Source organism: Geotrypetes seraphini, chromosome 2, assembly GCF_902459505.1.
Source record: "Geotrypetes seraphini chromosome 2, aGeoSer1.1, whole genome shotgun sequence".
Lineage (NCBI taxonomy): Eukaryota > Metazoa > Chordata > Amphibia > Gymnophiona > Dermophiidae > Geotrypetes > Geotrypetes seraphini.
Genome location: NC_047085.1, coordinates 519,956,306 through 519,970,326, shown reverse-complemented (window position 1 = coordinate 519,970,326; position 14,021 = coordinate 519,956,306). Strand labels below are relative to the sequence as shown.

At 46.8% G+C, this 14,021-nt stretch overlaps 1 protein-coding gene across 1 annotated transcript; it reads left to right on the top strand.

The window, feature by feature from the left end:
* The first annotated feature begins 349 nt into the window (after nt 1–349).
* LOC117354682 (double-stranded RNA-binding protein Staufen homolog 1-like) lies at nt 350–2,329 on the top strand. Its single transcript, XM_033932546.1, is given in 3 exon segments — nt 350–1,289; nt 1,292–1,829; nt 1,831–2,329. Coding segments are annotated over 3 exon segments (1,491 nt in total). The 5' UTR covers nt 350–394; the 3' UTR covers nt 1,889–2,329.
* The last annotated feature ends 11,692 nt before the right edge of the window (nt 2,330–14,021 follow it).

Sequence of the window (14,021 nt, the reverse complement as noted above, 5' to 3'; positions counted from 1 at the left end):
GGGAGGGCTGGTAATTACATTACATTTGTGATTTCTATTCCGCCTGTGCCTTGCGATTCTAAGCGGATTACAGTTAAAAGAGATCAGGACATTACCGAGAGAATTACATAACAATGCTTCAAGTAAATTACATGTTGTGGTATAGAAATACAGTTATAAGATATCTGGATTTATCGATAGAATAACTTAACAGGGTTCAAGTAGTTACAGGGTACTGTGGGGAAAACAATCTAGGTAACTGAAGAAGGATACCTAACATTGAAGGAATAGGTTAAATGGGTACCTATGGGAGATGCTTATTTAGGAATAGGTTAAATGGATACCTATGGGAGATGCTTATTTAGGAAAGAATCCAGATAGTGTAACACCTACAGTGGAGTTAAATGCACTTTGCATGAAGCTTGGCAACAAACCCTTATATAAACCTATTGATCCATACACAGGGATGCGATCAACATACAATTATAATATGAGAGGTGGTGCGTATCCTCTACGATATTTTTACCCATTTCCCGTTGGACCAGTACTTTATCAAGTTGAACTGTCTATTGGGGGACAGCTGTTTCATGGAAAAGGAAGGACAAGGCAGGCTGCAAAGCATGATGCAGCAGCTAAAGCACTGAAACTACTGCAGAATGAGCCCCTGCCCGACAAACCAGAGGTTAACGGAAAAGAGCCTGATGATAATCTCAACAAATCTGAAATAAGCCAGGTGTTTGAGATTGCACTTAAAAGGAACTTGCCTGTGAATTTTGAGATTACTAAGGAGAGTGGCCCTCCCCACATGAAAAGCTTTGTAACTAAAGTGACTGTTGGTGAATTTATGGGAGAGGGAGAGGGTAAGAGCAAGAAGATATCCAAGAAAAATGCTGCTGTGTCAGTGCTGGAAGAGCTGAGGAAACTGCCACCTTTGCCTGCAGTTGAGAAAGTGAAGCCACGAATCAAAAAGAAAACAAAATCAATAGTGAAGCTTCAGACAAGTCCAGAATACGGCCAGGGAATGAACCCTATTAGCAGGCTTGCTCAAATCCAGCAAGCCAAAAAAGAAAAAGAACCAGAATATATGCTCATCACAGAACGAGGTCTTCCAAGACGCAGGGAATTTGTTATGCAGGTAAAAGTTGGTGCACACATTGCTGAAGGAAATGGTACTAATAAGAAGGTGGCCAAACGGAATGCAGCTGAAAATATGCTAGAGCTTTTAGGTTTCAAAGTTCCTCAGCCTCAACCTCCAAAGCCAGCCCTTAAAACAGAGGAAAAGACGCCAATGAAGAAACCAGGGGATGGAAGAAATTCAGAATGCCTTATCTCAGTCATCAACAGCTTCCTGCTGGAATTCTTCCCATGGTGCAAGAAGTTGCTCAAGCTGTAGGAGCCAATCAAGGACATAACGCCAAAGAGTTCAACCGTGCAGCTCCGAATCCTGCCAAGGCAACTGTGACAGCCATGATTGCCAGAGAATTATTATATGGGGGTACTTCACCTACTGCTGAGACCATTCTGAAAAATAACTCTGCAGGCCATGTTCCCCATGGTCCCCTCACTAGACCTTCTGAGCAACTAGATTATCTTTCCAGTGTTCAGGGAATCCAGGTTGAATACAAAGACTTTCCAAAAAACAACAAAAATGAATTTGTGTCCCTTATAAACTGTTCATCTCAGCCATCGTTGATCAGCCATGGAATTGGGAAGGATGTAGAATCCTGCCATGACATGGCTGCATTGAATATATTAAAGTTGCTGTCTGAGCTGGACCAACAAAGTACAGATATGCCAAGAACAGGAAATGGACCAATGTCAGTATGTGTGAAACCAGAAATGGAAAGTGATTCTCCTCAAACCGGCTAACTCAAACACTTTGGGACAAACACTGGACAGCACTGCCTGATGGGCATTTGACTGGACCCAAATCAGAGAGCACCAGAGAAAATCAAATGCTTCCTGTATTATTGTAACTTTCCTGTTTTAGACTACTACAGCACCTACAACATTTCTGTAGTATCTAAACCATAATAGTTGCTTTTCCTTTTTTTTGGGTGATAAGTTTATTTTGTTAATTTTATTATGATTTAATTAAAAACACCTTCATGTATTTTAAGTTTCTTAATTGTATCTATTAATATAGCACAGTTTAGAAACTTTGTCACTGAGGTGAGTTAACTAGAGAAGATCATATCCATGTATGTGGTTATTTTTGGTTTTAAATATGGAAAATAAAAATTTCATTGAAGCAAATTGTGTGCCCTTACGATAAAGAATAATACTGGGCCATTTGAACATCATAAGTTTAAATCTTCAACGGTTGAAAAAATTGAACACTTTAGGAATTCTAAACTAATTTAAATTCTTAGGACTCTTAATTTTATGCAACAAGTTAAGATTTTTTTTTTATTTGTTCAAAGATGAGACCTGTAGGTCACACAACTTATCACTGCTTTACATGATATGATCTGTGTTGTGCATATGAAACTGCAAATTGATTTTCCTTGTGTGCTTTATACTGTGATTACATATCCATGTAGGGCTGGAAAATTTACCTATGTTTTATTTATATATATAATATATAAATATATATATAAATAAAAACTGTGTTGCTTTTGATGTTGTGTTACTGTACACAGAAACGTGGGCAGTAAGTTTTTTGCATATGGTCGAGTAAAGCACGATAACTTTGCAAGTTAAGTACTGCTTCAGTTCATTGTTTACGCTGGAATTTTTTTCTCCCCATGGAATGTAAGTAAAACATAGTGTTTGTCCCCAATAAAAAAAAAAAAATCTAAACTAAAAAAAAAAAAAAAAGGAGTCTGGATATTTTTGGTATAAGAGGTTCGAGGGTTGACTAATGTGTTATTTACTGGGGAGATTGCATGTGCGATTGGGGAGGGGAATAGTGGGTAAGGACGTGTTTTTTGAAAAGAAATGTTTTGATTTCTTTTCGAAACTCTTTGATGTCTGTTGTTTTGATCATCAGTTTGGTGATGGTGGGGTCAATTTTCACTGCCTGTGTTGCTAGAAGGCTGTCGTAAAGTTTCTTACGTCGGGTACCATTATGAGGGGGGAAGGTGAAAAGGTTCTGAGTTCTTCTTGATCTGGGTAATCGGTAGCGGTGAAGGCGGTTGTTTAGGTAACTGGGGGCCATACCTTGGGTTATTTTGAATAGTAAGCAATAGAGTTTGAATTGAGTTCTTGCTTTTATCGGAAGCCAGTGAGAGTCTACATAGGCGGGGGTGACGTGGTCAAATTTGCTGAGCGAGTATATGAGTCTGATAGCTGTGTTCTGAATGGTCTGTAGTTGTTTTATCATAGTGTTTGGGCAAGGTAGGTAGAGGCTGTTGCAATAATCTAAGGAGCTGAATATGAGGGATTGTACAATGATCTTGAAGTGTTCTTTGGAAAAGAATTTTCTTTTTTTTCTTAGGTCTCACATGGTGAAGAATGCTTTTTTTATGGTTTTGTGTATTTGTGTTTGCATTGTGCAGCCTCTGTCTAGGTGTGTTCCCAGAATTTTGAGAGTATTCTGTATTGGATATCTGATTGTGTTTACATCTAGTTCTGTTAGGGATTGTTTTTGTTCCTTCTCTAGTAGCAGGAATTTGTTTTTCTCCGCATTCAGTTTTAACTTGTGGTTCCTCATCCATTTTTCTACAGTGTCCATTGTTGTATTCAGACGTTCTTTGGAGATGGGGTCTTGGATGTCGAAGGGGAGGAGGATGGTTATGTCATCCGCGTAGCTGAAGGATGTAATGTTTAGGGCGTCTAGGGCAGTGCCTAGGGATGCTATGAAGAGGTTGAAAAGTATGGGCAATAGAGGGGATCCTTGTGGAACTCCGCAGGGGTTTGTCCAAGGGTCGGATAAAAGATCATTTGACTTGACTCTGTATAATCTTGTTTTGAGGAATCCTTGAAACCAGCTGAGAACATTACCTGATATTCCTGTGGCATCTAGTATCTGAAGTAGTATGGAATGGTCAACTAAGTCGAATGCTGCTGAAAGATCTAGTTGGATGAAAGCACCCAAGAAAAGGACTTGGGGGTAATAGTGGACAAGACAATGAAGCCGTCGGCACAGTGTGCAGCAGCCTCTAAGAGAGCGAATAGAATGCTAGGTATAATCAAGAAGGGTATTACAACCAGAACGAAATAAGTTATCCTGCTGTTGTATCGAGCGATGGTGCGCCCCCATCTGGAGTAGCATGGGGAGCAGCGCTGAATGGCCCGTGCTGCTCCTGACGCTCATAGGAACTCAATGAGCTTTAGGAGCAGCATAGGACATTCAGTGTGGCTCCCAGCGCTAAAACCGCTAGCGCGGTTTAGTAGAAAAGGCCCATAGTATATCTAGATTTTCAGAAAGCTTTTGATAAAGTTCCTCATGAGAGGCTCCTGAGAAAATTAAAGAGTCATGGGATAGGTTGCAAAGTTCAGTTGTGGATTAGGAATTGGTTATTGGATAGAAAACAGAGGGTAGGGTTAAATGGTCATTTTTCTCAATGGAGGAGAGTAAACAGTGCAGTGCCACAGGGGTCTGTACTGGGACCAGTGCTATTTAACTTATTTATAAATGATCTGGAATTTGGAACGACGAGTGAGGTGATTAAATGTGCAGATGACACTAAACTGTTCAAAGTTGTTAAAACGCATACGGATTGTGAAAAATTGCAGGCGGACATTAGGAAATTGGAAGACTGGGCGTCCAAGTGGCAGATGAAATTTAATGTGGACAAATGCAAGGTGATACACATTGGGAAGAATAACCTGAATCACAGCTACCGGATGCTAGGGTACACCTTGGGGGTTAGTGCCCAAGAAAAGGATCTGGGTATCATTGTAGACAATACAATGAAACCTTCTACCCAATGTGTGGCAGCCGCTAAAAAAGCAAACAGGATGCTGGGAATTATAAAAAAAAGAGATGGTTAACAAGATTAAGAATGTCATAATGCCCCTGTATTGCTCCATGGTGCGACCTCATTTGGAGCATTGCATTCAATTCTGGTCTCCTTATCTCAAGAAAGATATAGTGGTGCTAGAAAAGGTTCAAAGAACAGCGACCAAGATGGTAAAGGGGATGGAACTCCTCTCGTATGAGGAAAGACCTAAAACGGTTAGGGCTCCTCAGCTTGGAAAAGAGACGGCTGAGGGGAGATATGATTGACGTCTACAAAATCCTGAGTGGAGTAGAACAGGTACAAGTGGATCGATTTTTCACTCTGTCAAAAATGACAAAGACTAGGAGAGACTCGATGAAGTTATAGGGAAATACTTTTAAAACCAATAGGAGAAATTTTTTGTCACTCAGAGAATAGTTAAGCTCTGGAACGAATACAGGATGTCCTGTGCGGTACTTGGAGAGACCCCCCAGGAAAGAGACTTGGGAGTACTGGTCAACAAGTCAATGAGGCTGTCCACGCAATGTGCCATGTAGAGGTGGAACTGAGTGTCCATTTATTGAATCAGCTTGGCTTAGTAGCTTGAGGTAGATATTTGAACCCAGGATGTTCAGAAATGCAGATAGAGTTAGTAAGATGTGCAAAAAGCCAGGGGAAGCATGGAGCTCCACTGAATAGTGTCCTCTCCGTCTCATGGCACCACCTTATTCTGTGATGTTAACATACTCTTTAATATCAGTTTTAGTCTCCGATAATATTCTTTACTGATATTTTCTCTCAGCTATTTCTGCTCAATATTGTTCTTTCCACCACTCCTAAATGTTCATATACACTTTCTTCCTGTATCTGTATGTATTTCCTTGTGTATCTTTAAATGTGATTGATATTAAAACCTCTCACATTCTGGACATGTATATGGTTTATCTTCAGTATGAATCCTCTTGTGTTTTCTTAAAGCGGATGGATCATTATGGGCCAGTTTCTGTAACCAGCACCTAAATCGATGGCCACCTTAAAAGCGGTAGCTGATCACTTGTCAATCATTCGAGGGCACCAGTTACAAAATCGTGCCTAAATTCAGTAAAGATAGGTGGTGGAAAGGTAGGCCCAGAAAACTCTGGCCTACATTTCAGTCACTTATCTTTGCCTAGACTGCAATATCAGATTGTGGCAGGGGAATACCCCCTCCCCTATCAGCTGAGCATCAGGGATTCACCAAAGCCATGATTCTGTAACCGCCTCCCAAGTTCTGGGTGCTGGTTACAGAATTACGGCTTTTGGGAGTCCCTGCCGCTCAGCTGATGGGGGAGGAGGAATTCCACTGCCACGATCAGCTGAGAGCAGCAGGGAACTCCCAAATACAACTACAAATCAGCCAGCAGGAGAGGCGTCCACTTCCTCCTGCTGGTACCCTTCTACCCCGTTAACATCCCCGGCAGGAGGGATGCCTAATCCCTCCTGCCAACACCCACTGCATCCTTCCTTATACCTATTTGCAGAAGGCCAGCTGGAGTGATGCACATTCCCTCTGGCCAGCAGGCCCGCCTTCCCCTTCCCAGTGCATCCTGGGATGCACTGGGGAGCAGCCTAAGGCTGATTGGGCCACGCACCCTATGGCTGTCCCATAGGTGAGGTTTTAGGCACCTGGGTCAACTGGAGTCTTAGGCCTCCTTCCCAAAGGTTCTCTAAGACTCCGATTGGCAAGATCCCTAAAGGGCACTGCCGGGGATGTTAGTGGGGTGCCGGCAGGAGGGCTGGGACACCCCAAAGTTGGATGACTGTTACAGATCGCGGCTTTGGGGAATCCTTGATGCTCAGCTGATGGGGGAGGGAGAAATTTCTCTGCCACGATCAGCTGCTGCAGTCTAGGCCAAGATAGGCAGCTGAAATGTAGGCTAGGGTTTTCCAGGCCTACATTTCAGCTGCCTATCTTGGTGTGATTCAGGGCTGGGGAGCCACTTTAGATCTCCTAACGCCACTTTAGGCATTGGCCATACCTACTTTGGCATTCCTTGGCCTAAGGTGGCTACCTAGCCACGATTCCAGCAACCATTTCAGCTGCTTTTTTATTTAGGCTTCAGTAGACGCTGCAACCCTGACATCTCTGACCATCGGCAGAGTGCCTACCGACGCCTACATTTAGGCGCTAGTTATAGAATTTCTCCCTATATCTTTCACCACATTCTGAACAGATATATGGATTCTCTCCAGTATGAATTCTCTTGTGTTTTTTTAAAACTTGATTTACGAGTAAAACATTTACCATATTCTTGACAAGTGTATGGTTTTTTACCAGTATGTTTTATAAGAACATAAGAATAACCTTACTGGGTCAGACCAATGGTCTATCAAGCCCAGTAGCCTGTGCTTACGGTAGCCAATCCAGGCCACTAGTACCTGGCCAAAATCCAAGGAGTTTTTTCCACATTCTGGACATGTGTATGGTTTTTTTTTTCTTTATTTATAAATTTTCAAATTACATACCAAGTATACATTTGTACAGAAAGTTGGTTAGACAGGACATTGCTTTCTCAAAGTATAAAACAAACATTTTACACCTTGATATTCCATAAAAGAAAACAAAAAAATATTAGTTTAACTAACACAACTCAAGTCCTCCAAATTGTATCCAAGATATCACATATGCGAGAAAAAAAGAAAATATAAATCTATTTACGAATAAGCTATACATAGTGCTGAGGGAGGAGTAACATATTCAAATTAGTGAGCGATTGATTTTTCCCCATCTATTCGGGACAAGGCCAAGAAAGCACAGTTACTTACCGTAACAGGTGTTATCCAGGGACAGCAGGCAGATATTCTTAACACATGGGTGACGTCACCGACGGAGCCCTCGGTACGGACCTTTTTAACTAGAAGTTTCTAGTTGGCCGCACCGCGCGTGCGCGAGTGCCTTCCCGCCCGACGGAGGAGTGCGTGGTCCCCAGTTAGGATAAGCCAGCTAAGAAGCCAACCCGGGGAGGTGGGTGGGACGTAAGAATATCTGCCTGCTGTCCCTGGATAACACCTGTTACGGTAAGTAACTGTGCTTTATCTCAGGACAAGCAGGCAGCATATTCTTAACACATGGGTGACCTCCAAGCTAACAAAGAGGGAGGAGGGATGGTTGGCCATTATGAAAATAAATTTTGTAACACAGATTGGCCGAAGTGTCCATCCCGTCTGGAGAAAGCATCCAGACAGTAGTGAGTAGTGAACGTGTGAACTGAGGACCAAGTGGCTGCCTTGCAAATTTCCTCGATGGGCGTGGAACGGAGGAAAGCCACAGAAGCAGCCATAGCTCGGACTCTGTGGGCCGTGACAGCTCCTTCCAGTGAGAGACTGGCCCGAGCATAGCAGAACGCAATACAGGCAGCAAGCCAATTAGAAAGCGTCCGTTTGGAGACAGGACGACCTAAACGGTTAGGATCGAAAGACAAAAAGAGCTGAGGGGATGCTCGGTGAGCTCTGGTACGATCAAGGTAGTAAGCAAGGGCACGCTTACAATCCAGCGTGTGCAACGCCTGTTCCCCAGGATGTGAGTGAGGTTTAGGGAAGAAGACGGGCAACACAATGGACTGGTTGAGGTGAAAAGCCGAGACCACCTTGGGAAGGAATTTAGGATGGGTACGCAGAACGACCTTGTCATGGTGAAAAACAGTGAACGGTGGGTCAGCAACCAGTGCATGCAGTTCGCTAACTCTCCTGGCAGAGGTGATGGCAATTAGGAAAAGCACCTTCCAGGTAAGAAGCCTGAGCGAAGTTGTGGCAAGAGGCTCAAACGGAGGTTTCATGAGTGCTGATAAAACCACATTTAGGTCCCAGACGACAGGAGGAGGCTTTAGAGGCGGCTTGATATTGAAGAGACCTCTCATAAATCTAGAGACCAGAGGATGAGCCGTGAGGGGTTTTCCGAGGATAGGCTCATGAAACGCAGTGATGGCACTGAGGTGGACTCTGATGGAGGTAGACTTGAGGCCAGCATTGGACAGCGAGAGCAAATATTCCAATACAAGTTCCACCGCTAAAGAGATGGGTTCATGATGATGCCGGAGACACCACGAGGAGAATCTGGTCCACTTCTGATGGTAACATTGGAGGGTGGCCGGTTTCCTGGAGGCGTCCAATATGAGGCGGACCGGTTGAGATAGATTCTCTGGAGAGGTCAGCCCGAGAGAAACCAAGCTGTCAAGTGGAGCGAAGACAGATTGGGATGCAGTAGAGACTGATGCTGAAGGGAGATAGATTCAGAACGAATGCAAGGAAGTTTTTTTTCACCCAGAGGGTCGTGGACATTTGGAATGGGCTACCGGAGGAAGTGATCAGGCAGAGTACGGTACAGGGATTCAAACAGAGACTGGATGGATTCCTGAGGGATAAAGGGATCATGGGATACTGAGAAAGCTAACCAGAAAATAAATGTAGAAACCCAACCAGGTCGTGCAGGTGCAAGACCGGAGGGCTAGGACTTTGATGGGAAGATAGGACTCAATTAGGAAACCGAGGTGGCATGGGGGCCCCTTCTGGTGATTTAGACAGGTCGTGACCTGTTTGGGCCGCCGCGGGAGCGGACTGCTGGGCAGGATGGACCTATGGTCTGACCCGGCGGAGGCACTGCTTATGTTCTTATGTAAGTAGAGTAGGAAACACAGGAAGAGGAATGGGCTCCCTGGAGCTGAGTTGGAGCAGGAGGGAGAACCAGTGTTGACGAGGCCACCGAGGGGCGATGAGAATCATGGTGGCTTTGTCCTTGCGGAGCTTGGACAAGGTCCGCAACATCAGAGGAAGTGGAGGGAAGGCATACAGGAATCGATCCCTCCAATCGAGCAGGAATGCATCCGGGGCCAGACGGTGAGGAGAGAAGAGTCTGGAGCAGAATTGGGGCAGCTGATGATTGTGAGGTGCTGCAAAGAGGTCTACCTGCGGAGTGCCCCAGCGAGCAAAGATGGAGAGTAGAGTTGGAGGGTCCAACGTCCACTCGTGAGGTTGAAGGATGCGGCTGAGATTGTCGGCCAGGGAGTTCTGTTCGCCCTGGATATAGACCGCCTTGAGGAAGAGATTGTGGGCTGTGGCCCAGGTCCAGATGCGTAGAGCCTCCAAACAAAGGGGGCGAGATCCGGTGCCACCTTGCTTGTTTATGTAGTACATGGCGACTTGATTGTCTGTGCACAGGAAGAGAACCTGAGGGCAGAGAAGATGTTGGAAAGCCTTGAGGGCGTAGAACATGGCTCTGAGTTCCAGGAAATTGATGTGATGTCGACGCTCCTGTGGGGTCCAAAGTCCCTGGGTGCGCAGATCTCCTAGGTGAGCTCCCCACGCATAGGGGGACGCATCCGTGGTGATGATCATAGAGTGAGGGGGCAGATGAAAGAGCAGACCCCTGGAAAGATTTGAGGAGTTCAACCACCATTGGAGAGATTGCTGAAGAGATGATGTCACAGAGATGGGATGAGAAAGAAGATCCGTAGTCTGTGACCATTGGTTGGCGAGAGTCCATTGAGGTATGCGGAGGTGGAGACGTGCTAGAGGAAGGACATGTACTGTCGAGGCCATGTGTCCCAGGAGGACCATCATCTGTCGAGCAGGAATGGAGGGATGTGTGAGCACCTGACGACAGAGATGGAGCAGAGTCCACTGACGATCGGAGGGAAGAAAAGCCCTCATTAGAGTGGTGTCCAGAACAGCTCCGATGAATTGAAGTCGCTGGGTGGGAAGTAAATGCGACTTGGGGTAGTTGATCTCGAACCCCAGGAGGTGGAGGAGAGAGATGGTGTGATGAGTAGCCTGTAGCACAAGTTGAGATGAAGGTGCTTTCACCAACCAATCGTCCAAGTAGGGGAACACCTGGAGGTTGTGAGACCTGCGGAAGGCCGCAACTACTATGAGGCATTTGGTGAAGACCCTGGGTGAGGAAGCGAGGCCAAACGGTAGCACCTTGTACTGGTAGTGGCGGTGCAGTACCTGGAACCGCAGATAGCGGCGAGAAGTCGGATTGATGGAGATGTGAGTGTAGGCCTTTTTGAGGTCCAGGGAACATAGCCAGTCGTGCTGAGAAAGAAGAGGGTAGAGCGTGGCAAGGGAGAGCATTCTGAACTTCTCCTTGACCAGACACTTGTTGAGGTCCCTGAGATCGAGAATGGGACGGAGGTCTCCCGTCTTTTTGGGTACCAGGAAGTAGCGGGAGTAGAATCCCTGACCCCATTGATCCGGAGGTACTTCTTCGATGGCATTGAGAAGGAGGAGGGATTGAACCTCCCTCAGGAGGAGGGGGGTTTGAGATGAGTGTGAAGCAGACTCTACGGGAGGATTGTCTGATGGAAGAGTCTGGAAGTTGAGAGAGTAGCCGTGGCGGATGATGTTGAGGACCCACTGGTCCGATGTGATGACCTCCCAACGGCTGGAGAATATGCTGAGACGACCTCCGATTGGTTGTGGAAGAGGTAGCGAAGGTGGAAGACTGGTTATGCCCTGGAGAGAAGAGTCAAAAGGGCTGAGACTGCTTTGCAGGCTGAAGAGGTTTGGAGGGTTGATTGGTCTGAGAACGAGCCTGGGCATGGTGCTGTTGTTGACGAGGCCGCCGAGGTTGTTGAGGAGGCGGATTGAGTGGCCTGGCTGAGAACCTGCGCTGATAAGACGACTGAGGTCGATAAGGTCGGGCAGGTGGAGCCTTCTTCTTCGGCTTGATCAGGGTGTCCCACCTGGTTTCATGGGCGGAGAGTTTCTGGGTGGTGGAATCCAGTGACTCTCCAAAAAGTTCATCCCCGAGACAGGGGGCGTTGGCTAGACGATCCTGGTGATTGATGTCCAGGTCGGAGACTCTCAGCCAGGCCAGGCGGCGCATGGCTACGGCCATGGCAGAGGCACGGGAGGTGAGCTCGAAGGAATCGTATATCGAGCGGACCATAAACTTGCGCAATTGAAGAAGGCCAGAGATGTGCTGTTGGAAAAGTGGAACCTTGCGCTCCGGAAGGTACTTTTGGAGGGCGGACAGCTGTTGGACCAAATGTTTCATATAAAAAGAAAAATGGAATGAATAGTTGTTCGCCCTGTTGACCAGCATGGCATTCTGGTAGAGCCTCTTGCCAAACTTGTCCATGGTCTTACCCTCTCTGCCAGGAGGGGTAGAGGCATAGACACTGGAGCCCTGAGTCTTTTTTAAGGTGGATTCAACAAGAAGGGACTCATGGGGCAATTGAGACTTGTCAAACCCTGGGATAGGGATGACACGATAGAGGTTGTCCAGTTTATGGGGGGCCCCCGGTACCGTAAGGGGGTTCTCCCAATTTTTGTAAAAAGTCTCCCGTAGGATGTCATGCACGGGAAGCTTGAGGAACTCCTTAGGAGGTTGTTCAAAATCTAAAGCCTCCAGGAAGGCTTGAGATTTTTTTGAGTCAGATTCCAGAGGAAGGGATAGGGCTGCAGACATCTCCCTGAGGAACTTCGAAAAGGAGGACTGCTACGGTTTGGAGGTGGCATCGGGTGCCGACGGGTCCTCATCAGATGAGGAGGGATCCTCCTTGGTACCGGGAGGGGACTCCTCCCATAAGTCAGGGTCCCGGACCTCTGGTGCATGTCGAGACACCGGGGTGGAAGGTGCGGTATGGCGAGTCTTGGAAAAAGATTTTCCAGAGCGCACCGAAACGGTACCAGGAGAAGAGGACCGGCGTCGATCCCGGTCCCGGGAAGTATGACGCCCTGCCTGGTCCCGAGGAGGATCCGTCGTGGTATGGGAGTGAACCACCGGATGGGTATGAAGTTGCTCGGCCGAAAGAATCGGCATGGAGGTGTTGATAGGTACCGATGGGGTGGATACCGGGGGCTCGGTACGGGGCTCGGGCCGGTCTGGTACCGGAAGGAGCGGTGCCAGGATAGTGGGCAACAGGTGCTCGAGCTGTCGCAGTAACTGTTCCTGGAGTTGAACTTTTAAGATGGCCGAAATACGGTCATCTAGGGGTGGCATCGGAACCGCTTTCTTTTGCTTCGGTTCCTTAGATGCCGCTCCACGCCCCGGCGATGAGGAGGCCGATGATGAGGCACTCACTGAAATCGGGGCGGAGCGCTTGCGGGGTCGGTGCGAGGCCGGCAAGGTCAGTGTCGCCACCGTAGTTGGAGGGCGCTCGAGGGAAGAGGAAGGCTTCTTAGCCGGCTTACCTGGCGCCAGAGACGCCGATGCGGGGTCGGGCGGTGTCGAAGTAGACGGTGCCGATTTCTGTGGTACCGCTGTCGATGTCGAGGAGTCCATCGCCGACCCGGTGCCGAACAAAAGAGTTTGTTGAATTTGTCGGTTTTTAAGTGTTCTCTTTTTAAGAGTGGCACAGCGGGTGCAGGAGTCCGCCCGATGCTCCGGACCCAAACACTGCAAACACGAATTGTGTGGGTCAGTGAGGGAGATCGGGCGTGCACACCGCTAGCACTTTTTAAAACCGACCTGCGGGGGCATGAAGGGGAAAACAGCCTCCGCAAAATCGAACCCCGAGGCCTGTATAATGGCAACAGGCCCCGCCGGGGCAAAATCGAAAAAAGGGGAAAAAAGCAAAGTTTTTTTTTTTTTTTTTTTACAAATCAAAGGAAAAAGAAACCCGAAGGCAAAAGAAGAAAAAATAGGGAAAAAAGCGTGAGCGGGAAGGCAAAAAAGTGGTTTCAACGGCCGTTGAAAAAACACACGCATCTTCTTCGCTCCGCGGAAACGAAGAAACTGGGGACCACGCACTCCTCCGTCGGGCGGGAAGGCACTCGCGCACGCGCGGTGCGGCCAACTAGAAACTTCTAGTTAAAAAGGTCCGTACCGAGGGCTCCGTCGGTGACGTCACCCATGTGTTAAGAATATGCTGCCTGCTTGTCCTGGGATAAAGCAGTTAACTGTTGAGGTTCAAAGAAAACGTATTTAACTGAGCGGTGGCAAATAATACACTTACAGGGATGTCTCAACTAGAATGTAGCCCCCAATAAAATGACCCCTGGTCTCAAGAGAAGAAATTCGATGGCATTTTTGAGTTTCTCTTGAAAGATTAGGATACATTTGAATTTTACATCCAAGAAACTCTGTTTATTTTTAAAGAAAAGCCTCAATAATCATACTTTATCAATCGAAAGAGCTACAGTCAATGTCAATGTAGAAGGTGTTACTATGTCCTT